Source organism: Protopterus annectens, chromosome 11.part0 (genome assembly GCF_019279795.1).
Source record: "Protopterus annectens isolate FY-2018-M chromosome 11.part0, PAN1.0, whole genome shotgun sequence".
NCBI lineage: Eukaryota > Metazoa > Chordata > Ceratodontiformes > Protopteridae > Protopterus > Protopterus annectens.
The window spans coordinates 217,809,701-217,835,293 of record NC_056745.1 but is presented as its reverse complement, the minus strand read 5'-3'; the positions used below and the strand labels follow the sequence as shown (position 1 = coordinate 217,835,293).

Below are 25,593 nucleotides of genomic sequence, written 5' to 3'. Positions count from 1 at the left end.
ACTCTGTTCTGCAAGCTCCTTCTTAGAGGTTGCTGCCATGACCATAGCATACACAGGTACTCCCTTACTCCAAAACTGCCTTCCTGCAGGTGGTGCCAAACTACAATCCAGTCTCTTAGGGATAGGTTCAACAGAGTCAGGTTCCTTCCACACCTGCTTAGATATCAAATCAATGAGCTCATAGCAGGAGAAATTACCTTGGAGGTAGATGGGCCAGATACAAATGTGTCCAGGAATACGGATTCCTCCAGGAAAAGGAATGTCAGAGGACCAACCACCCCTTTGTGTAAGGATCTCTAGGATGTCTCCAAATGAGACATCTTTGGGTGGTGATTTTGGGGATCATTCCCTTTCATCGAAATTGGTATCTTCAGTGATAGAGTCCTGTGGGGAATCTAAGTGCCTCCTTTTGCACTTTCTTTTCCAAAGTATTTCTTCAGTGGGATGCTCAGAGAAGTATGAGAAGAGATGGTGATATGCTGATGGGTAGCCTGGAGAGTTTGGGCTGGCTGTCCCTGTGGAGTTGAATGTTGAGGTTTAAGGAGCAGAGACACACAAGATTTTGAAGGGAGATCCAAGTGGGGAGAGAACATCTGTGCAGCTACGGCAGAGAAAACTCTCTCCGCCACCTCAAAAGCAGAATGCCCCCGAGAAAAAGAAGCTGAAAGCCAAGAAGCGATGCTACTGCACCATTCTCTCCATCTGCCCCGAAGGCATTCCACCAGAGGCAGAGGTTGGAGACGAGCTGTCCAGTGCCAAGGCTTCAAGGGGCAGAGATAGCTTCAACAACTTTGGAGTCAACTCCAACACCTCAGATCCGGCAGGGATGCTACGGCTCAGTGTCATCCGTGTCCAAACTTGCCAGAGCAGTCAGAAAAAAACTCGGAGCAGAGGATAAAAATATCCACAGATCCAAACTAGATGGTCTCTGCAAACTCGGATCCAGCGAATCCAAAACAGACATTCAGATCGGAGAAAGAGCCAAAAGTGGAGGGGTAGAGCAAAGCAAGGCTTTCTGGCCTAAAGGGGCCGGAGTCGGGAGAACACCGACCTGCCTCTGCATAGAGAGAAATCTCATCATCCTATCCACATCGGATCTTTACATAAACAGAGATGGGAGGCTAGATGGCACGGGTCAATGCTTGGTGAATAAGTAGTCTGTGGAAGAAGCTTTGGATCCAACGTACTCTGAGCCGAAGTTTTTGTAGATTCGGAAACCAACTTTGAGACAGATGCCTTTGGATCTTTTTTAGAAGGTTTCATCAACGATGGTGTAGAATATTCAGACAGTCTCAGGGAATTTTTTGATGTCTCCTTAGATATACTTTTGGGGGTTGAGCCCCAGTAATAGCTTCCAAAAAAAGCAGACGGCAACAAACCTTTTAAGATCAATTTGCCTTTTTGCGATCTGCAATATCTCGTGAGTTAAAATTCTTACATATAGAGCAGTCTATGTTCAAGTGGTCTGGGCCCATGCAATATACAAATTGTTCACGTCTGACAGGGGAAGCTTATGATCACATTTTTGGAATGTTTTAAACCTCGAAGGACCTTTTTCAGAAAAAAATATAGAAAGAAAAAGAAAAAAAAATTATATATATATATATATATATATATATATATATATATATATATATATATATATATATATATATATATATATATATCTATATATATCTATATCTATATATATATATATATCTATATATCTATATACATCTATATCTATATATATCTATATATATATATATATATATATATATATATATATATATATACACACACACACACACACACACACACACACACACACACACACACACACACACACAATACATATATGTATAAAGAAATGGAAAATAAGGGCAAGGGAGGAAAAAATGCCAACAATGGTACACGAGAGTACATGTAACAGTGTTAAAAAGTTACAGAAAAAGGGGTAAACACATACTAAAACACCAACAATGATATGTACAAGTGATACACAAGTGTAAGAAAGAATATAAGGATGGGAATAAATAGAACTATGAGACAAGAAAATTCACTTATCTGAAATACAGGATGAGAGCTCCGATGATCACATCTACTTCGAGAAAGCGGCAAATGAGATCTGAGGTATGTTAGGGGCTGGTGCATTATGTATAAGGTAGAAGCTCGAGAGCTTTAAGGTTACCACAAGCTATATTAACGGCCAAGTTGCATCTGAAGACTGGATCCGAACCAAACTGTTCAAAAATGAATGAAAATTGACATCAGATCATAACTTTCCAGGTTACACAAAAACCTCCCCCTTATGTGATACCCTATTTATGTTCCTCTCCATTTTCCAGTTCCTAGCCAAGCTGAAAAAAGTGAGAAACAGAATTTGCAACAAACCTTCTACTCAGATGGAAGATACAGGGAGGGTTGGTTAATAGACTGCTTTCTCCAACCAGAACTAGCAATGAATGAGTCTGGTAGTTGGCACAAAGTGTTAAGGCTATGATCTATAGCTCTGATAGTACAGTGTGGGGATTCCCTCAGCCCTCATCTGCCTACTTTGTGACCTTGAACAAGTCTCTTAAGAAGACACTGCTCCCAGCTCACCCCTGCAAAGGGACTGTGGGTCCAATTGGCCTACTTGGTTAACAAATGGGCATCCTCATTACCACTATTACTACAAGTATCTATCGTTCATTTTTGCTGAAGAGAATAAGTCTTCAATAATCATGAAAAAGATCTCCGCTAATTCTTCTGGGTGGTTGGTTTGGGAACAGACCCAAGAATGCTGTGGTCCTAACAAAAACTCATTCTGGATAATAACATCTAGCTATCATCTAGCTCAGCAATCCCAAGTGAAACCACATTGCAAATTGCCTTGACTGGCACCCTACTCCCCATCCCTTGGAGAAGGTCAACCTAAAATCACATACTGCCAGGCAGCCAGCCTAGAATCACAGCAACTTCAAAAGAAGACAGGCAGGGAAGACTGAGTACAGACCTGGAGGATACAAAAGCCCTGTCATGGCTTGAAAGGCATGCTAAGATGCAAAAAAGAACACCACTCTGTAGTAAGCCACCTAGCAGAGACCCCCTCCCTGGTCCTGGCATGCAAGATGACATGCTTTCAGATCAGCCACAACATAAAGAAAAGACTCGAGTCAGTTGCTAGAATCAGCATTAACTCATTCACTCCAATGGAGCTCAGGAAGTTTGCACTCTTAACTTCCAATGGGCAGAGCCTAAGTGTTTTGACAGAATCAAATTATGTTCTCACATTTCAAACAAATGCTCATATCTCTGGAAACATAGGGGTTATGAAAGAAGTATAAATGGGAAACTATTCAGCACAAACTATTTTATAGTGGTAGTATTCTTTAGATTCTAGGTCTTAAAGTGAACTTTATAAGTCACAGTAAACCCAGTAACTATTACATTTGTAATATTTATAATCAAATTAAAATATCTCAGCAGCCACACAAGTTACACACATACTGTCAGCAGCATTTTAATCTAGGTGAGAGCTTTCATATGAGGCTAAAGCGTTCTCTGTGTTACTTGGTTGTCAAGAGTTAGATATAATTTTCACATTTTTCTATGTAAATTAATATAATAAAAACAGTTAATATCAGTTTACCTGCACTAGAAAGAGGTTGAATATTAATGCAGTTGAGTTTGCCATTGTCTCAGCTTTAAGATGAAATCTTTTAAAACCTTGTACGTAGCATGGTTTTGGAATTATTGATGAAAACATGAACAAGAAATATTTGACGCTTAGAGATGTCAGTAGGAGATAAATGCAGATGCACCTTTAGGCATTCTTCAGATATAATGAGTTAAAGGTGGCAACACTGCAAACTGTATTATTCTGAAAAGCCAAAGGTTACCCAAAGAGAACTTGACACCATGCATCACTCCTTGAAGAACCAGCTCTTGGCTGAAGTGCCCAACACAACTTGGAAAGGACAGTCTGTTCTCCATGAATTAACTTCATCTATGGACATAACAATTAACTGGCAAAAACCTTCTGTGAAAAGACAGTACTGAAGAAAAGGACCTCAAAATGCAGCCATCAGTATCGGCCACATACGATAGCCCTAGAGGAATGCTCTCAAAGTCGAGCCCTCATAATGAACATTATTAGTAAGTATCAACACCAAATCTGACTACACCAACCAGGATATGACAGAGCATTGTACCTATACACCTGAACCGAAAAAAAAAAAAAGTCACAAGACAAGGGTACAAGTAATAACCTTAAAGGAAATTGTTCCATTATTTGTGTCCATCACTCCTACAAAATAAGTAAAATTAAACACATACATATTGTGCTAAAAGATATGCTTATTATAATGCTGTCTAGGTACTGAGGGATGAGAAAGAATAAGAAATTACAGTTGTGTACACTTACCATAAATGTAAATGTTCGAGTGTATTCACTGTTGCATTCATTACATTTGGGTAATCTGCTGGCAGGTTGCCCTCAGTCGGCCTGATTAACAAAGTCTTGGGTCCTGCGTCGGTTGCTGTCCCTTCTTCCATGACGTCAGGTCGTCGGGTATAAAACATGCATCCGATGCCATTACATCAGTTTTTCTTGCCCCAGATGTGAGGTGCCCCCTAATGGGGAGCAAATAAAATTAAAAAACACAAAAATATACCTCCAACCAAAAGCAAATACACCAAAAAGGCTTTTAAGCATAGTAAAAGAAAGTAGAGGTATAGCCAGAGAAAGGGGGTTGGAGGGAGGGTAACCAGGACTGCAAGAGTGAATACACTCTAACATCTACATTTATGGTAAGTGTACACAACTGTACTATGTTCTTATCCATTTAGAAATGGTTTGTTTTGAAATAGCCTTCCCCTCTGCCTCTGCAGCAAATGCTTCCAGCAATTGTTCAGATTTTCTTTGAGATTTAGTCCTGTCCAAGTAGAATCTAAGTTGTCTGTGCACATCCAAGGAGTGCAGAATCCATTCCCCTTTGTTCTATGGATTGGGAAAGAAAGTTGGCAAATGAATGGACTGATTAGAGCCACACTGGAAACTACCTTGGGCATGAAGGATGGATTGGTCCTCAGAGATACCCTGTCTGCATGAAAGATGATGAAAGGCTCCACTGCCAAAAGGGCCTGTAATTCAGATATCCTAGCTGAAGTGATTGCTAAAAAGGAAGGCTGTTTTCCGAGAAAGAAATTTTAAGCCTGCAGTAGCAGCTGGCTCAAAAGGAGGTAGAGTGAGCTTTTCCAAAACAAAGTTAAGGTCCCAGGCAAGGGTAGGAGCTCTCCTCCCTGGACTACATGAAGAGAGACAGAGGAGCTCTCTGAGCATGTAGCCCAGGCCGTTAAGACCCTGACCTTGAGTAGCATCTTAACCTCACCAAGAATGATGCCACAATATGAAGACAAGATGATCTGATCAATTTCAACAATTGGCTTAAGTATTGGTGTCATTCAAAGGGGATCCAATGCCTGTCAGCCTGGGATGACATGCTCGACAAGCCACGATGCTTCGCTAGGGACGGCTTGCACCTGTCACCCCTGGGCTTTCGGATATTGGCAAAGGCTCTTGCTACCCCCATAGTGCCTTTTTTAGGCAAGGCTCAAAAGACAAACCCACCTCCATAGGTATCACAAGGGATAAGAAACTAAGAGTAAAGCTACTCAACACCAGAAGTCTAAACCTTAAGATGCACGCACTCGAAACTCTCCTTAGCATGGAGAACATCGATATCTGTGCAGTAACAGAAACCTGGTTCAAGGCTCCCGAGAGCACCCCAGCACTACCAGGTTATACCTCATACCATGCTTTTCGGCCCCAAAACTTGGACCGAACCACAAAAGGAGGGGGAGTATCAATATTTGTCAAAGATACCCACACCTCCAGGTTGGTGGCACAGCACGAAGCATCAGAGACTATCCATGTGGGTAAAACTGCCTTCCAGTTTATAGCCTGCTACAGACCACCCTCCCAAACCCAGGAACCCCACTCGGCCTTAATGAGAACACTGGAAAATATGAAGGTCTCTCCAAACACCATTATATTGGGCGACTTCAACTACCCAAACATAGACTGGGAGCATTACTCTAGCTCCAACACCCTAGCCCAAAGGTTCCTAGAATTTATAAACTCAAATGCTATGGAACAACTTGATACCACACCCACAAGAGGGGAAAACATACTGGACCTGATCATCACCAACATGGGGACTCTATGCTCCAAACCAGAAGTGTATCCCTCACTGGTAAGATCAGACCATAAACTAATCTCACTGGATATTCACACCCCAACCCCACCCCCTGCCCAGAAAACCACAGTGAAAAACTTCTATAAAGCAAATTTCACACTCCTCAAAACAGAGGTGGAATCCTTCAAAGCCCCCGGGCCTGTGGAAAATACGGCCCAGACCGCAGAATCCTTTATAAACGCATTCTATGAACACCTTCAGGAATGCATGAATCATGCAATCCCAAATAAAACCAAGACCCAATCCTCCAAAGGCAGACGTCCTGTCTGGTGGACCCCAGCCATAAACAAACTATACAATAGAAGGAGGAAGCTACTACATGATAGAGCAAAATCCCAAAAAGGGAAGGCATCTCTGATCAGTATTAGCAAAAAACTACGGGCACTCATAAAATCGTCTAAGGCCAGCTTCGAGAGAAAAATTGCACAGGACACTAAGGATAATCACAAGGCTTTCTTTATGTTAAGAACCTGGGTGAGAATTCCCAGATATGCTCAGAATTAGTCCAAAATGACAAAAAATACACCGGACCCACAGACACTGCCAACATCCTAGCTGACAGGTTCAGCGCAAACTTCTCCCTCCCTCCATACCAAAAGGGCAAATATCTATCCCAGCAGAGTGCTGCCCCCCTGACATCTCAGATGCTCAGGTAAGAGCCGCCCTCTCCAAAGCAAAAAACACATCATCAATGGGACCAGACGGTGTCCCGGGCTGCGTCCTACATGAACTCCAAGAGCTAAACCCAAACATAAAACTACTGTTCAATCTCAGCCTTACTACAGGATATGTACCCAAAGAGTGGCGTACAGCAACAGTGGTCCCTCTCCACAAAGGTGGTGCCTCAACGGATCCTGGAAACTATCGCCCCATATGCCTGACTAACTTGGTCTGCAAAGCTATGGAAAGGATCATCATGGACCTCATAAATAAAGATATTGGGGACCTACAGACACTGGATCCTACCCAGTTCGGCTTTGTTAAGGGCAGATCCTGCCTCTTAAACCTGGTCGATTTCTTTGAAACAGTCACCAAGGCCATTGACGAGGGGAAGGTAGTCCACACAGCCTACCCGGACCTCGCAAAAGCCTTCGATACAATACCCCACTCAGGCATTATAGATAAGCTCACCAGTTTAAATATAAACCCCTATGTCACTAGATAGGTTGCAAACTGGCTCAAGGACAGAACCCACATGGTTAGAATTGCTGGGGCCATGTCAGACTCCAAACCAGTTATAAGCAGCATCCCACAAGGTTCAGTCCTGGGACCTCTCTTGTTCGATATATATTTCTCGGAGGTACAGGCCAACACGGAAGGACTGTGGCTGACCAAGTTCGCAGATGACTGCAAACTGGGCGCCATAATCAACTCTCCAGCCGACACAAGCATCCTCCAAAAGGGCCTCATAGAAACAGACAATTGGTGCCAGAGCCATGGCCTCAAGCTAAACGCCAAAAAGTGTATAGTCATCCCCTTTGGCAAAAACAAAGTGCCCACAAATTACCACATAGGTGGTAATCCATTAAGTACAGAAGAAGTAATTAGGGACCTGGGGACCCAAGTTGATAGCAATCTCTCATTTGACAACCACGTGGCCAAAGTGGTTAGAAAAACATTTTATATAGCCCACCTAATCATGAAGGGATTCACATCTAGATCAGGGGAGGTCATCGTGCCTCTTTACTCATCCCTCATCAGGCCCATAATTGAGTACAATGCCCCTTTTGGGATGTACCTTACCAGACACCTGCAGCAACTGGAAAGACCCCAAAAGTACCTCACCAAGAGGATCAAAGGGCTCAAACAGATGCCATATGCTGCCCGGTTAAAGAAACTCCAGCTCTACTCAGTGGCATACCGCCTGCTCAGAGGCAATCTGTGCCTGACGTATAAAGTCATGTCCAACCCAGAATTAATGGACATGCTGCACCTCAGGAAATTCAAATCCCATCGAGCTACGCACTCGAGAGACTTGAACCTCAGCACTGAAATAAATAGGACATGCTGGAGGGACAGATTCATAACCCAGAGGCTCCCTTCACTCTGGAATAAAATCCCAGTCCAGGTTAGGCAGAATCCCTCATTGACTCTCTTCAAGAGAAATCTTGATGAGTGGATAGGAGATCATAGGTTTACCCCGGGTATCACTTCTGTGTCACTGTTAGACAGAGGCACAGTATACTAACCTTGAAAAAGGGCATAGCAAAATTAATTTAAAATGGATGGCGAAAGCCAAACACACTCTGGCTAGGCTTATAAATGCCCTAGGGCAGATAGCCTAGTATGAACCTATGAACCTATGTGGTCTCAAGTTCTTTTCCCCTCTGAGATACTGCTTGAGCAGGGGATGAGAGAAGAGGGGTGGTTCTGTGTTATAGTGAGCTGAAATAGCTGAAGCGTGGATTTTAATAGATGAAAACGACAGGCCCTTGTGAAGAATCTCAGTTAAGTATTGCAAAATCTGAGGTAAATTGGGCGCTGCTGTTCTCATCCCTAAAGATTGGTTCCAGGCACAGAATCTTTTCCATTTGTCAGCATAAGATTTTCTAGTACTAAGTCTTCTTGCCTCCAAGATGACATCCATCACAGGTTTGCTGAGGGATAAGAGTAAATTTAAGTGATTAGCCAGGTTGCAAGGTTCAATGTTGGAAGCTGAGGGTGCATAATTTGGTTCTATTGCTAAGACAGCAAGGAAGGGGTCTGAGGCAGGTGCCATAGAGATATCTGTGACACACTGCGCAGGAGTGGGTACCAGTGTTGGCGTGGCCAGTCTGGAGCAATCAAAATCATTCTTGGTTTGTCCTGTTTGACTTTTAGCAAAACTTTGGAGAGCAAAGGCAAAGGGGGAAAGGCGTAGACTAGGTTTTTCCAGCTGAAGGACAGGGCATCCACTTTCTACAGGCTTCTTTGTGGGGGGCCCTTGTGCAAAACTTGTCCAACTGGTAGTTCTGGGGGAAGGCAAATAGATCTATGTCTGGGCTCCCCCATTTGCTTGTCAACATGTTGAAAATCCATGGTTCCAGTTTCCACTCGTGTGGATCCATGAGATTTCTGCTTAGTCCGTCTGCCAGTGTATTCAATTTTTCTGGCAGGAATTGAGCTTGTATGTGCACTTGGTAGCTCAAGGCTGTATACCACAATGCCATGGCTAGTCTGCAGAGGGGGTAAGAATGTGTACCCCCCTGCTTGTTTATGTACCACTTAACTGTGGTGTTGTCCGTCTTTACCATTAGTTGTCCTGGAAGAATGTAGTCCTTGAAGGCTGTCAGAGCATTTTTTACAGCTAACATTTCTTTTTGATTGATTGTAGGTGCATTTGATTTGGGTTCCATTTGCCCTCAATGCACTTTCCTGCCAGATGAGCCCCCCCATGCATAGTCTGATGCATCTGTAGTCAGCGTTTGGGCAGCAGGGGGTAGTGTGAATGGCAGTCCCTTATTTTGGTGGCAGGCCTCTGCCCACCATATGAATTCCAGGCATAGGCAAGGTATGATAGGAATCATTGTTTCCAGGCTGTGACAATGATAACTCCATAGACTTTTTAAGTACCACTGTAGTTTCCTCATATGCAGTCTTGCATATAGAATTAAAAGAATGCAGGAGGCCATGAACCCCAAGGCTTGCAGTATTTGTCTTGCAGATTGCAGGGTTTTTGAGGCCACTTGTTTGAAGTAAGTTACCAAATAAATTTGCTTCTCTTGCATGAGGAAAGCCATCTGGGCAGTTGTATTCAAGCTTGCACACAGGAATGTAATCTGTTGAGAGGGTACCATTTGTGATTTATTTTCGTTTATGGTGTACCCCAGACAAGTTAGAACCCTTTTTACAAACGCCAGATGATTTAGAAGTATGCCCTGGTTTTCTGCCTGAATTAGACAATTGTCCAGGTATGGATATATTTGACTATTTCTTTGCCTGCAAAATGCAATAACTGGAGACAGGCACTTTGTGAATACCCTGGGTGCAGTAAACAAGCCAAAGGGCAGTGCAGAGAACTGATAATGCAAGTAGCCTGCGTTGAAGCATAGGTATCTTCTGCAAGATTCCCTAATTGGGATGTGCAGGTATGCTTCTTTTAAATCTAGAGTTGCCAAAGTACAGTTTTGTACACTTACCATAAATGTAGATGTTCGAGTGTATTCACTGTTGCAGTCATTACACTTGGGTTATCCTGCTGGCAGGCTACCCTCAATCGGCCTGAATTCCAAAGTCTAGGTCCGGCGTCGGTTGCTGGCGCCTCTTCCCTGATGTCAGTGCGCCAGGGGTATAAAAGATGCAGCCGACGCCATTTTCTTCAGTTTTCCTTGCCCCAGATGTCAGGTGCCCCCAAAAGGGTAGGCTAAAAAAATATGCCAATAAAACATGCATGCACCAAAATATATTATAACTTCATCTACAAGCAAATACACCACAGAGGTTGTATAGATTAGAGAAGTGCAGATAAGTTCCAGCAAAGATATGGGGGATGGTGAGTGGGTAACCTGGACGGCAACAGTGAATACACTCTAACATCTACATTTATGGTAAGTGTACACAACTGTACTATGTTCTTCGTGTTTCACTGTTGCAGTCAGTACACTTGGGTTGAATCCCAAAGCTATGGTTGGGAGGCTGGAGCTAAATAGCATTAGGAGCGGCTATGAGGCCCTGCAGAACTGCAGTGGCAAAGCCTGCCCTGGATTTAGAGTAGAGTGGTAAATGATAGTGCTTTGTAAAGGTGTGCACTGAACTCCAGGTAGCAGCCTCTAAAATGTCTTTGGTTGGTACTCCCCTGAGGAAGGCTGCTGAAGTGGCTTCTGCTCTGGTTGAATGTGGCCTAATGCCCTTAGGCACTGGCTTGCCATGTTGTGAATAGCAGAAATGAATGCAGTGGCCTATCCACTTTGAAATAGTCTGCTTTGAGATAGCATTTCCTTGTGATCCTGCAGCATATGCCACTAGTAGTTGCTCTGTCTTTCTGAAAGCTTTGGTTCTGTTCAAGTAGAAGTGTAGCTGTCTGTGTATGTCCAAAGAATGCAGAATTCTTTCCCCCTTATTATGTAGGTTTGGATAAAAAGTAGGCAGATGAATAGTTTGGTTAAGGGCCACACTGGACACTACCCTTAGGCATAAATGTCGGGTTTGTCCTCAGAGAAACCCTGTCTGGATAAAAAAATGATAAAAGGTTCTACAGCCATGAGTGCCTGTAGCTCTGAGACTCGTCTTGCAGAGGTTATTGCTAGGAGCAGAGCTGTTTTCCAAAATAAAAACTTTATATCAGCTGTAGCGGCTGGCTCAAAAGGAGGCAGGGTGAGTTTTTCCAAGACATAATTGAGGTCCCATGCAGGTATTGGTGATCTCCTTGGAGGCCTTAAGTTTTTGGCTTCTCTGAGGTACTGCCTTAACAAGGGATGAGAAAAGATTGGTGGCTCTGTATTGTAATGAGCCGAAATGGCAGAGGCATGAATTTTAATTGATGAAAAGGATAGGCCTTTGTCCAGCATCTCAGTTAAGTATTGCAAAATTGAGTAATACTTGGTACAGCTGTGTCAATTCCTTGTGCCTGGTTCCAAGCACAGAATCTCTTCCATTTTCCAGCGTAAGATTTTCTGGTACTAGGCCTTAAGGTCTTTAGTTGGCTGTGCAGGATCTGATTGTTTTGTTGGGATAGATGATGAGGTATTTGAGGCAAGGTCCAAGCGGGGCACTGAGACAAGTTCCTTAGGATTGGATACCAGTACTAGTGGGGCCAGTCTGGGGCAATCAGTATCATCTTTGGCTTCTCTTGTCTGACCTTTAGGAGTACCTTGGGGAGGAGAGGCAGTGGAGGGAACGCATATACTGCTAGGCTTTTCCAGCTGAAACATAGGGCGTCCACTTTCCATGCTTGTCTGTGATAAGTCCTCGTGCAGAATCTTTTTAGTTGGCAGTTGTGAGGAGAGGCAAACAGATCTATATCCGGGCATCCCCATTTCCTTGTTATGCTGAAGACTTGTGGATCCAATTTCCACTCGTGGGGATCTATGAGGTTTCTGCTTAGTTCGTCCGCCAGAGTATTTATCTTTCCTGGCAGGAATTGTGCCTGCAGATGTACTTGGTAAGTCAATGCTGTGTCCCACAAAGTCATGGCTAGTCTGCAAAGGGGGTAAGAATGAGTGCCTCCCTGCTTGTTTATATACCACATGACCGTGGTGTTGTCTGTCTATCAGTAGTTGTCCCGGATGAAGTAGGTCCTTGAAGGCTGTCAGGGTATTCTGAACAGCTAGCATCTCTTTTTGATTGATATGTAGATGCATTTGGTTTGTGGACCATGTGCCTTGAATATATCTTCCTGCCATGTGGGGCCCCCAGGCATAAGCTGATGCATCCATTGTTAATGTCTGCCTGGCTGGGGGTAAAGTGAATGGCTGTCCCTTGTTCTGGTGACAAGCCTTCACCCACCATCGAAACTCCTGTTGCAGGCAGGGAATGAGGGTAATTATTGTTTCCAAGCTGTGGCAATGTTGAGTTCAAACACTTTTTAGGTACCACTGAAGTTTCCTCATATGCAGTCTTGCATATGGAATTAGTAGAATGCAGGATGCCATGAAGCCCAAAGCCTGCAGAAATTTTCTTGCAGATAACTGGGCCTTTGTTGCCAACAGGTTGAAATAGGTAGTCAGTTGCCTTTGTTTGTCTGGTGTGAGATAAGCCATCTGGGCAGTTGTGTTTAAGCCTGCACCCAGGAATATTAACTCTTGAGAGAGTACTAGTTTTGATTTCTTTTCGTTGACTGTGTACCCTAGGCCTGTTAGAAATCTCTTTACAAATGCCAGATGCTGTAGTAGAATGTCCTTGTTCTCTGCTTGAATGAGGCAGTCATCCAAGTAAGGATATATTTGTATTCCTCTGTCTGCAGAATACAATTACTGGTGCCAGGCACTTTGTGAAGACCCTGGGCGCAGTAGATAAGCCAAAGGGCTGTGCAGAGAATTGGTAGTGCATTGAGCCAGCTTTGAATCTGAGGTATCTTCTGCATGTTTGTCTGACTGGGACATGCAGGTATGCCTCTTTTAGGTCTAAAGTTACAAGCCAAGCCTTCTTGCCCAGCATGGGCAGAAGTTGCTGTAGAGTCAACATTTTGAATTTTGGTATATCCAGAAATGTCCAAAAAAAAGAAACTTGAGTAAAAATGCAGCAAAAAAAAATAAAAAAAAAAAAATAAAAAAAAAAAAAAAAAAAAAAAAAAAAAAAAAAAAAAAAAGAAAATCCCAAAGTCTATAACAGAAAAATCAAAATGTTAAACAAAAAAGGCAAGGATGAAATAAAAAAAAGTAATAAAAAACAAAAAAAAATAGCAACTTAGGTCAAATGCTAAGGCTAGTCAACTTAGCAAACTTGAAATTAAAGACAAAAGACAATGATTTAAATACATGAAAAATGAAAACGCCAAAAAAGACAGCCAAACCAGAAGACAATTTTTAAAAACAAGAATTTAAAAACATTTCAGAGTCAAAAAATTAACCCATATAACTATACAAAGTCTATAGAGAACTCTAAATCAGTCATGATACTATATGATTAATCAATAAATGATTAATAATAAAAAAAAAAAATAAAATGATAAAATCTTCTAGTCTTAGTAAGTGGGCGATATAGGGACTTAGGGATTCAGCCCATTCAGGGCTATTCAGCTTCAGCCTGAACTTAATGATCCAATTAATTTCCTCTAGGTAATGTGTAATTGCCCTCTCCCTCTCCTGGGTGGTAAAAATCCTGCTCTAAGAAAATAAACTTAAACTGATGTTGTGTACCACATGTATGTGTATGTTGTGCATTGGCATGTTGTGCCTTCCTCCTCATGTGTGATTGCTGCATCTGTGTGTGTCCCTCTCTCTTCGGGTGTCCTACATATATCCTGTAGGCTGGCTGAGCATGATGTACAGGATACAATGTATACATACCTTGGACATATAACTGCCATTGGACATACATAATATATATATATATGATATATATATATATACAAAGGGAATTGATACAAATACAGGGTCAAAAAAAATATGCAAACACACATTAACTATATAGTCTCCTCGAGATAGGACTAGTGAGATGTGTTCTTGGATAGTTGTTTTGTGTTTGTTTGTTTTTCTTTCTTCTTCTTGCAAAAACTAGATCACCAGTGAGTCTCTTGTCTTAACAATGGGATCTACTGGATACCAATGTTTTATAAAGATGTCCTATGAGATGTAGCTCCCCTGTCATAAAAAGACTAAAAAACAACACAAAACACTGTGGTGGGAGCATGGATGTCTATCGTTGTTCACTTCCACTATTTTGGATGTACTTCAAGGCCCCCCTTCAAAAAAGGGGGCTGGCTCTGTGTCTGCCTGTGGTAGGAATACCTTCCATCCCTGTATTAACTATCCACTAGGTAACGGACTACCCTCCAAAAAAAAAGGTAGTCTACAAGCCATCTATAGAAGGGTAAAATTCCTATATAAATCATTCTGGAATAAGTTATATCTCTTCTTACTATTAAGGCATGACTCTTATTCATCTTGTAAATATCGTCCTCCACTAGTTTCCTGAATGCCTACTAAATATAGTAGGAATGAATGTAAGCCCTTTGCTCTGATTGGGAAACTTGTCTTCCTCGGAGATAGCTTCCTCTTGCCCTTCTCTCGATTGATTGCCCTCTCTCCGTATATATATACCCTGGGATGAAAAGGAATGCTGCCAGGCTGAGTGAGGTGTTGAAATCGACCGTTAATGCCACGGTCAGGTTGGCACAATCACAATCTCTGGTCACAGACAGAGAAAGTGGTTTTCCTCCGGACAACTGGTTCTGAACAAGGAACCAACATTGAATTGACATCTGTGCTCAGAAGTAACACATCAACAGCAGAATTATTAATACAGTCACTAGCAATATTCAAATGGGTGGGCCCAGGTGAAGATGGCCCAATGATGTAAGGTCTCTTCTCTTGAAGCTTCTTTTTTTTCATTGAAAAAGCGGCGCTCATATAGTGAGACATTGTCCACATTTGAGTAAAGTGCAAGTTCTGCGCTCTGAAACAGGAAAATCACTAAAATTTTCATTTGCGCTGTCTTTATCTGCTCTAAAGTTTCTCTTCCAAAGGAAGAAAAAGTTATTCATCAACCCTGTTCATGTCCCAATGGCCAAAATGTAGGTTTCCCGATCAAAACTATGTAGGCAAAACATCAGTTTAAGTTTAGAATCTAGAGCAGATTTTACCACCCATAGGAGAGGGATATAGACAATGATAAAGAAGAGTTCTCTCTTTGTATATAGTTATATGGTGGTTATGACTCTCTGAAATGTTTTTAAACGCTTTTGTAAAAATAAGTTCATCTTTTTTAAATGTTGCCTCTGGTTTTGGCGCCTTTTCATGTATTTAAATCATTAGTCCATACTATTTGACTACTTCATCCTTGGAGCATTTAACATTTGGATTGTTACACTGATTCTGTTATAGACTTTGGGATTTTCTAGCACCCTTCATTGTTTTGCACAGCAGCCGTTTACTTTTGATTATATCCAGAAATGTGTTTAGAATAGATAGGTCCAGTATTGGTCTCCAGGTCTTGCCCTTTCTTGGTACCAAAAACAGTCTTGAATAAAATCCTTGTCCCTGCTCTTGCTCTGGTACATGTTGAATGGCCCTCATGTCCATGAGGGATGAGACTTGCTTTTGTGCCTCTGCCCATTGATGTTTTGACAAGTCTGGCCAACCGTTTGTCCTTGGCAGGGTATGGAAGTGAAACTTTGTGACACTATGTCTAGGACCCATTTGTCCTGGGACATTATGTGCCAATTTTGAGAAAAAAGTGCTAGTTTTCCCCCTAAAGGTGCTACCAGAAGATAAGTGCTTGGTGCAGGCAGGGGGAAGTCATTGGGACTGTTTCCTGTATGACTGAGATATGTCTTCTCCACTTTTGGAGGTAGAAGCACCCCATTGTTTAGACCTGTATGAAACTCTCTTGGGCATCTGTATCTGCCCCTTTGTGGTCTGTCTGACACTGGAAAGGACCAATTCTTTGTAGGCCAGTGTCTGCTAAATCTTGGAGGCTGTACCTGTAAGAAATCCTTAACCGTTTGCATAGATTTAGCTTTGTCCTCCATTTTCTTTAACACCAACAAGGTATTATGCTGTAAAGGGACATCTAATAATTTTGCTTTGACATGATCAGGCAGATTTTGTTCCTTTAACCAAGCAGGCCTCCTGATGACAGAACCCATAACAGCGGCTCTGCAGGAGGCCTCCAAAGAATCAAAACCACATTGCAAAGTATGCTTTCCAACTTGTTCAGATGCATGCAATAATTCCTGCATTTCTTTGTTTTCTGCACATTCAGAATTTATCAACATTTTCTGTTTAAGCAGTGACATAATATATTGCTGACATTTGAGCATATGAAACTGACAATTTAAAGCCCTTATAGCCAAGGTAGCAGAAGTGTAAATCTTTTATCCCCATCTGTCCAATTCCCTAGAATCCCTGTCAGAGGGGGTAGGGTTTTTTGCAGTGGAAGCCTTGACCCCTTTGGGACCCCGAGAGATGGTTTCTGGGTCAGCAGCAGGGTTTTTGAAAAGGAATTTATGAGAATCAGGAACCCTGTAGTACCTGTGCGGCATAACAGGAGCTGGAGGTAAGGAGTCAGGGGTCAGACTGGACTCTGAAAATACATAATCAACAATGTCTAACACAGGTGGAATAGCTAGGGGCCTGTGCTGTGGTAGTAAAAGGAAGTCTCTGAGCCTTTTCTTAGATTCTGAAAAATCTTGGCTCTCCCAGTGGAAATGATCCCTCGTGGTATGCAAGGCTTCCCCAAAAGAGTAATCCTCAGGAGGAGAGGCTGAAGGGATAGATTCTTCAGCATCAGAATCCTCATAGGGAGGAAAGAGAGTATTCCTGATCAGAAGAATCAGATGAAATGGAAACCTGATCTGAAGATTCATATTCTGTCTCTTGCCTAGGCCTTTTATCAGGTGGGGGATGGGAACTCCTGATCAAAGTAATTAAGTCTTCGGACATTTTGAGCACCTGTTTTTTGGGCATGGAGGCCGGTCCATGAGGCTGTTGTACTTGTTACTTTGTCTTTACAGGTGCTTTAGTCTTTGCCTTTGAAGCTGAAGTCGTTTTAATGGGTAATTGAGTAGGTCTGAAAACACCCTCAGAAGCAGATGCCTGCTCAGCGGCTCCGGACCCATCTGAGGGAATAGTCTTCGAAGGTCCAATACCTTGAGCTTCCAGCGGCCTAGTCCACTCCACGTGGGAGTCGGTAGCGGCCTGCGGGTCTAAAGTAGCGGGCGTCAGGGGCTGCGAAGGTGCCTCACTGAGAACCGGCGACTGGCTTAGAAGAAGCCTAGTCATCGGTTTTGGACCTCGGATGCCTGTCCTTTTCTTTTTCTTTGCGTTTCTTGTGAATTCCGGTAGTTGGATGGCTATCCGATGACATCGTATAATTAAATCTTTTGCCAGAATAGTGTAATGCAAAATCGTACAGACGCTAATAGTGCATTGGTTAAATCTAGCACAAAACTGACAACTAGCAACATCGTGGTCAGGACCTAGGCAAGGAATACAGTAAGAATGAAAGTCCTTATAAGGTATTTGCTTCCCACAAGAAATACAATTATTAACTTTTTCTGACATCGGTCTGGAGCAATAAAAAAGTTTCCCCAACGGGGTACTTAGCTTTTAATGAAGACTTCGGATCTGAAATTCGAACACAAAAATCTCAGGAGTCGGCTGACTGGCACTTGCGAACTGCTTATGCTTTGGGCACCACGCGGCAAGAAAGACTGAAAAAAAAATGGCGTCGGCTGCATCTTTTATACCTTTGGCGCACTGACGTCAGGGAAGAGGCGACAGCAACCGACGCTGGACCTAGACTTTGGAATTCAGGCCGACTGAGAGTAGCCTGCCAGCAGGATAACTCAAGTGTAATGACTGCAACAGTGAAACACGAAGAACAGCCAGGCATCTTTGCCTAGCATAGGAAGTAACTGGTGAAGAGTCAGCATCTTGGATTTTGGAATGTCCAGAAAGGTGTTTAGAGTAGACCGGTCCAGAATTGGACACCATGATTTGTCTTTTCTGGGTACCAGAAAAAGTCTAGAATAGAAACCTTGTCCCTTTTCCTCTTCTGGTACTGTTTGAATAGCCCCCATGGCTAAGAGGGAAAGTACTTGTTTTTGAGCCTCTGCCCACTGATTTGGGGGCAGGTGTGGCCAGCCGTTTGGTGTTGACAAAGTGTGGAAATGCAATCTGTATCCCTGGGACACTATATTTAAAACCCATTTTCCCCCAAAAGGGGTGGCTAAAAGGTAAGTGCTTGGTAATTTTAAAAGGAAGTCACTAAGACCGTTTACCATAGGGGGGTGTCTTGTTATTTCCAGATTTGGAAGTGGAGGCCCCCATTGCTTAGTTCTGAGAGTCCCCTGGGACTGAAACTTGGTGCTTTTGGTGTGTCTGGGTTTGGCTGAGAGGATCTGGAAGGAGCTGGAAAAGACCAATTCTTAGTAGGCCAGTGCCTACTAAATCTTGGAGGTTGCACTTGTAAGAAATCTTTACCAGTTTGCATAGATTTAGCTTTATCTTCCATCTTTTTTAGAACTTCTTCAGCCTTATTGCCAAACAGTCCTGATTTAAAGGATCATCCTACAATTTTGCTTTAACATGATCAGGCAAGGATTGCTCCTTAAGCCAAGCATGCCTTTTAAGCACAGACCCAGTAACAGTAGCCCCGCAGGAGGCCTCTAAAGAATCAAAACCATATTGCAAAGTACGTTTTCCAAATCGTTCAGCAGAATGCAATAAATCCTGTAAATCTTTATTTTCTGTTTGAGCAGTCCAATAGTATGCTGTTGATATTTTAACATATGAAATTGGCAGTTTAAAGCCCTGATTGCCAAGGTTGCAGAAGTATAAACCTTCTTACCCCATATATCCAGCGCCCTGGAGTCTCTATCAGAAGGGGTAGGATTTTTAGCAGTAGAAGCCTTAATGCCCTTGGGCCCCTGAGAAATGGTTTCTGGATCTGCAAAAGGGTTTTTGAAAAGGAATTTGTGGGACTTGGGAACCCTGTAGTATCTGCCAGGTTTACTAGGAGCCGGAGGCAGAGAATCAGGGACCATACTGGATTCCGAAAACACATCATCAACAATGTCTAGTACAGGAGGTATAGCCAAAGGCCTATGCTGAGGTAGAAGGAAATCCCTAAGCCTCTTTTTTGAATCAGAAAATTCTTGACTTTCCCAGTGGAAATGCTCCCTTAAGGTATGTAAAGTTTCCCCAAAAAGAAAAATCCTCAGAAGGGGAAGCAGAGGGAATGGAATCCTCTGCATCAGAATCCTCATCAGTAGGTATGGACAAATCCAGGTCATTAGAACAGTCGGAAGAAACAGAAATCTGATCAGAAAATTCATAATCAAGCTCAGCCCCAGGCCTCTTAAAGGGGGGGGGGGGGTTGACTACCCCTGATTAGAGTAATTACATTTTCAATCATTTGTTTTTAGGCATAGGGCCCTGAGCACGTAGCCTGGGTGTCGTTTGTTTTAGACATAGATCAAGATTTAGGCCTTAGTAATGAAGTTGGAGCAAGAATGTAGGCTTGAATACACCCTCAGAAGCCGGTGCCTGCACAGCGGCTCCGGACCCATCCAAGGTAGAGACATCCACGGGTTCCATAGGTGAAGCATCTCGTGGCATACTGGACTCTGAATGGGTCTCAGTAGAGGCCTGCGAATCAGAAGTAGTGGTTATCGGGGGGCTGCGAAAGCGCCTCACTGAGTACTGGCGAATGGCTTATGAGAAGAATCGCCGGCAGTTTTGGATCTCGGCGGCCTGTCTCTGTCTTTATCTTTGCGTTTTTTTTTAATTCCGGTAGTCGGATGGCTAACGGATGACATTTCTGGATAATTAAACAGAGACCCGAAATACTTAAAGGCAAAAATGTACCGACGATGGATAGTGCGCTGATTAAATAAAGCACAAAACCGACAGCAAGGTACATCGTGGTCAGGGCCTAGGCAAGGAATAAAGTACAAATGAAAGTCTTTGTGAGGTATTTCCTTTCCACAAGTAATGCAATTATTAACTTTTACTGACATCGGTAAGGAGCAAGAAAAAGTTTCCCCAACGGGGTACTCAGCTTTAAGTTGAAGACTTTGGTTCTGAAACTCGAAAACGAAAATTTCAGGGGTCGGCCGACCAGCACTTGCGAACTGCTTCTGCTCCGGGCACCGCACGGCAAGAAAGACTGATGTAATGGCATCGGATGCATGTTTTATACCCCTCACGACCTGATGTCATGGAAGAAGGGACAGTAACTGACGCAGGACCCAATACTTTGTTAATCAGGCCGACTGAGGGCAACCTGCCAGCAGATTACCGAAATTTAATGACTGCAACAGTGAAACATGAAGAACATCAGTTAGAGAGCCATTCTGACAGTATTAAGCACCGCAGTTTATTGAAGATAAAGGCAGCTACCTCTGCCCCACTGGGGGGGGGATCTGTGCTCACATAATGACCTCTAATAAAGTTTCTAAGATTAAATCTACTAATCAAGAACAATTACAAACTACAAAAGGTTTCAGTATAAATGAGAATGGGGAAAGGCATCAGCCATCCACAAAAGCAATAAGACAACTCATCCTACATTATGTTAAAAAGCATCCTGAAAGAGTAAAGATCTGTAGAGAGAAGCACAACCAAACTAACACTGAGACAGAGGAACCACCTACAATTTAACGGGGAATGCCGTGACGTCCATGTATCCAAAAAGACAGACTCCTGTCCTTGTTTATTTCATGCTGAGTATATGGTCTCCAAGGAAGCAATTGTAAACAACATAGAAAGTGTGCGACAGGGATTTAGCAAGAAAAGAATGACCTGACAAGCCACACTGTGATATGCTGTAGGCAGCTACATTGCACGTACTATCTCCAGAGCATGTACAGAGGAGGAGGGAACAACCTGGAAGTACAGAGAAAAATATTTACCCCAATCCCATGGGGCAAGAGGGGAAGGAGGGAGGAAAATACTGCAGCAGTGAATACACTCAAAACATCGACATTTATGTCAAAGGTACACAACTGTACTATGTTATTTGTGTTTCACTACTGGTGTCAAAACTGATGGGATCACTCCCAAGGCTAAATGGGGGGGTGGGGTGGACAATTTTATTAAGAGGAAAGGATGTCTTGTAGGATGGCAGTGGCAAACCCCACTTTGGACTTGGAGAAGGTTGCAAGGTGATAATGTTTGGTGAAGGCATGCACAAAGGGCCAAGTAGCGACTTCCATAATGTCCTTTATGGCCACCCCTTTAAGAAAGGCTGTAGATGTAGCAGTAGTCTTAGTGGAGTGCTTCTTTCCATGGTGGCTGTAGCAAAAGAAGATGCAGTGGGAGATCCTGTTGGAGAGGTTTTGTTTAGAAACTGGTCTCCTCTCAGAGTTGCAAGCAAAGGCCACAAAATGCTTTTAAGACTTCCTGGGATTCTTTGTTCTGTTCAAGTAGCAGCACAGTTGCCTGTCCATATCCAAGGAAAGGATGATTCTGTCTCCCTTGTTTTGATGGCTAGGAAAGAAGACAGGTAAGTGGATGGTCTGGTTTAAAGGGATCTCTGTAACCACTTTAGGCATAAAGGAAGGGTTCATCCCAAGAGAGAGAGACTATCAGGGTAGAAAGTGATGAAAGGTTTCATGTACAAATAAGGGCCTGAAGCTATGAAACCCTTCTAGTTGAAGTAATGGCTGGCATGAAGGCGGACTTCCAGGTCAGCAATTTAATGGCTGTGGAGGTAGCTGGTCTAAAAGACGGGAGGATGAAGTTCTCCAGAATGAAACTGAGCTCCCATGGAAGAACAGGAGGTTTCCTTGAGGTTCTAATGTGGATAACCCCTCTCAGAACTGTTTCATGACAGGATGGGAGAAGATAGTAGTTTAAGCAAGTAGATAAGCTGAAATTGCTGAAGCGCAAATTTTAATAGAGGAATGAGAAAGCCCTTTGTCAAAAAGTTCTGATAAGTATGAAAGGATCAGAGGCATCTGAACTTGAAGACGACTCTGTCCCTTTTGTCTGTACCATACAATGAATCTCTTCCAGTTAGTGGAGTAAGATTTTCTTGTGCTAGGTCTCCTGGCTTCTTTCAAAATATCCAGTACCCGTTTGCTGAGGGGTGGCCGTCAATTTATCACCCAAGCTGTCAATTTGAGAGTGTTCAGGTTGGGGTGCACAATGATGCCCTTTGTTCTGTGTTAACAGGTCCACTTGTTGAGGCAGCGGCCATGGTTCCTTCTTGCTTAGACTAAGCATTATAGGGTACCAGTGCTGCCGTAGCCAGTCTGGGGCTATTAGAATGATGCTTTGTCCTCCTTCCCTTATCTTCAGCAGTAGTCCGGAGAGCAAAAGTGTTGAGAGAAGGCATAGAGGAATAGGCCTGTACAAGAGAAGGCATATGACTTCCAGGTTGACCTTGTTTTGGTCCTTGAGCAAAACTTTGAGTGTTTTCTTTGGTGGCAAAACGTCTCTCTCTGGCACACTTCATTCTTTGGCTATGCTGAGAAAAACTTCCTGATGTAGTTTCCACTCATGAGAGTTTTGCAGGCTGCTACTTGTATGACCCATTAGCTGAGTGGTTTCTCCTGGTAGGTACTGTGCCATAAGGTGCAGACCTAGGGAATTTGCTGTTGCCCAGAGGTGCATGGCTAGGCAACAAAGAGGGCAAGAGTGAGATCCCCCTGCTTTATGTACCACATAACCATGGTGCTGTCTTCATTAGGAATACTCTTGGTTTCCACTGGTCTTAATCTGACCTTTTTCGACTGCCATCACTTCTTTTAGGTTGATATGTTTGTACTTGAACCTAAGTCCAATCTGACCCGAGTCTGCAAGTTGTTGTAGTGGGCCTTCCAGAGTATCTCCTAGGCATCTGTGGTCAGAGTTTGTTTCTGAGGGATGAACCTGAAGGGAAGGCCTGAGCTGAGAGAGCATGCTCGGGTCCACCAGGTAGACTCTTTCTTGAGTAACAGGAGAAGCTTTACCCTGAAGTTGAGGGACTGAGAATGTTGATACCACACATTTCTGAGGTACCACGGCAGCTTCCTCATATGTAGTCTGGCCAGGGGGATCATGAGGATTTAATATGCCATATAAACTCAAATTTGAGGAAAACTCTGGCTGTGAGGTACTTCCAAGAAAGAGCTTTTGGAAGTACAGAGCTAGAAAGGTAACCTTATCTGGAGGAAGAAAGGCTTTCTGAAATGAGGAGCTCATCAAAGCCCCCAAAAACACAATCATGTTTGTGGGAATGGTTTGAGACTTTTAGATGATGGTGAAATCCAGTGGTCAGGACCTCTTGAGTGTAAAGTAGATCTACTTTGAGTTTTTCTAGATCTGTTGCCTGAATGACTCAGTTGTCTCAGTAAGGGTAAATCTGAATGCCCTTTGACCTGTACAAGGCTATCACTGGGGCTAGGCATTTTGTGAAAACCCTGGGTGCACTAGAAGTCAAAGGACAGAGCACAGAACTGAACTTCATACCTGCTCTGAAGCACAAGAACCTCCTGCAAGATTTTTCTATGGGAATGTGGAGGTATGCATTTTTTAATGTAAAGTTACCGGAAAAGCATTGGGTAAGATCATGGGTAGCAATTTTGAAGGGTTAACATTTTGAATTTTGGTACCAGCAAGAATCTGTTGAGCTTAGACAGGTCTAGAACTGGCCTCCAGATACCCTCTTTTCTGGGGGACTAGGAAAAGCCTCGAGTAAAGTCCTCTTCCTTGTAATGTGTTTTGTACTGGTTCCACAGAACCTTCGATGCACAGGAGTTGTATTTTATTAAAGGCCTCTATTTGCTGGTTTGATGGAATAGCTATGAAACCTGGTCAAATCAGATGCTGTCTGAAGTGGAGTCTGTAACCTCCTCATGTGATTTTCAGTACCTACTGATCAGTAGTAATGAAAGTCCAATTCTTTAAGAAGGAAAATGGCAGTCGCCCTAGCCAAGAGATGGGGTAGGGAGGAAGGAGTGAGATAGGAGGGGAGGGGGAAGGGGGAAAGGCAGCATCATGGGACAGTCATGATTGGTCCCTGTTTGTGGGATGCCAAAGGCCTACCAGATCTGCTTGTCGCTGTCTAGGACATTGGTGCTGCCTTTTACTCCTTTCCCTTCGAGGTCACCTTTGTCTAGGCTGAGACTGGGAGGCCAGAAAGGGCCAATGTTTGGTATGGTATTTGCAGCTGAAGTGAGGAGGTTAAGCCTGAATAAAGCCATTGACTATTTGCATGGACTTGGCCTTATCCTCAATCTTCTTAAGTACAGCTTCAGCCTTGGGGCCAAAAAGGAAATCTGTGCCCAAAGGAACATCAAAGAGACTGATTTCACATATTCAGGGGAGGGACTGTTCCCTCAGCCAGGCATGTCTTCTAATGATGGATCTTGTAACTGCTACTCTGCTATAAGTTTTCAGAGCATCGCAGCTACAATGAAAGGAGTGCTTAGCTACTCAAGTGCAAGAATTGCCCAAGTCCAGCAGTTCCTTGGAAAGGGCCTTATTTTCAATTCCCAACAGTTTTTCCTTCATCTGATCTAAAATGGTTTCTTGACTACTTATGAAACTGGCAATTCAAAGCTCTAATGATCAGAGTAACAGAGGTGTAGACTTTCTTTCCAAACCTGTCCAAGGCTCTGCTTTCTTTGTTAATTGACAGGGAATATATATTTGAAAGTACCAGATAGCTCCCTTAGAACCCTGAGCTCCACTTCAGGGTCTGCTACAGGGTTCTTGAAAAGGTGCCTGTGTGAATCTAGAATTCTGTAAAATATGTCAGGTTTCCAGGTAGCAGGAAGGATGGAATCTGGCTGTAAAGAAAAATCCAGCAATACACTGTCCACCACCTCAAAGGCTGGAGGAATAGCAAGAGCATTATGTTCAGGGAGTTTTAGAAATTCCCTAGCCCTCTTCATGGATTGCAGATGTCCCTGTGCTTCTTACATACCCTAAGGGCATAAGGGAACACTTTAAATGGGGTCTCCCCAAAAGAAATGTCGTCAGGGGAGAGGCTGAGGAAAGGTTCTCATCAGAATCTGAATCTCCATAGGAAGCAATACATAAAACCTTCCTCAAAGGTGGATTCATAATCATCATCCTCAGTGTCAAAAGAATCAGAAGACTCTTAGGGGGAAATATCTGTTTTTCTTTTACCAGAAGATGATTCAGAGGCAGAAACTGGGAGAGAAAGGCATCTGGATCCGATTGTGGTGATTAATCCTCAGCCAGCCTAATTAGGTCCTGCTGATGGGCCTGAGTTTGGGAGTGGGAGCTGGTAGGCCTTGACTGGGGCAAGCTGGATTCAGCCTATGTGAGGCCTT

The 25,593-nt window shown here is 43.2% G+C and overlaps 1 protein-coding gene across 1 annotated transcript in view; it reads right to left on the bottom strand.

The window, feature by feature from the left end:
- The window catches only part of FGD6 (FYVE, RhoGEF and PH domain containing 6), a 1,320,563-nt gene extending 1,305,340 nt beyond the window's left edge, over positions 1-15,223 (bottom strand). Inside the window, exon 1 of the mRNA XM_044087187.1 lies at positions 15,051-15,223. Coding sequence (XP_043943122.1) covers positions 15,051-15,223 — 173 coding nt within the window. The remainder of the gene's footprint in view (positions 1-15,050) is intronic.
- Positions 15,224-25,593: the final 10,370 nt, after the last annotated feature.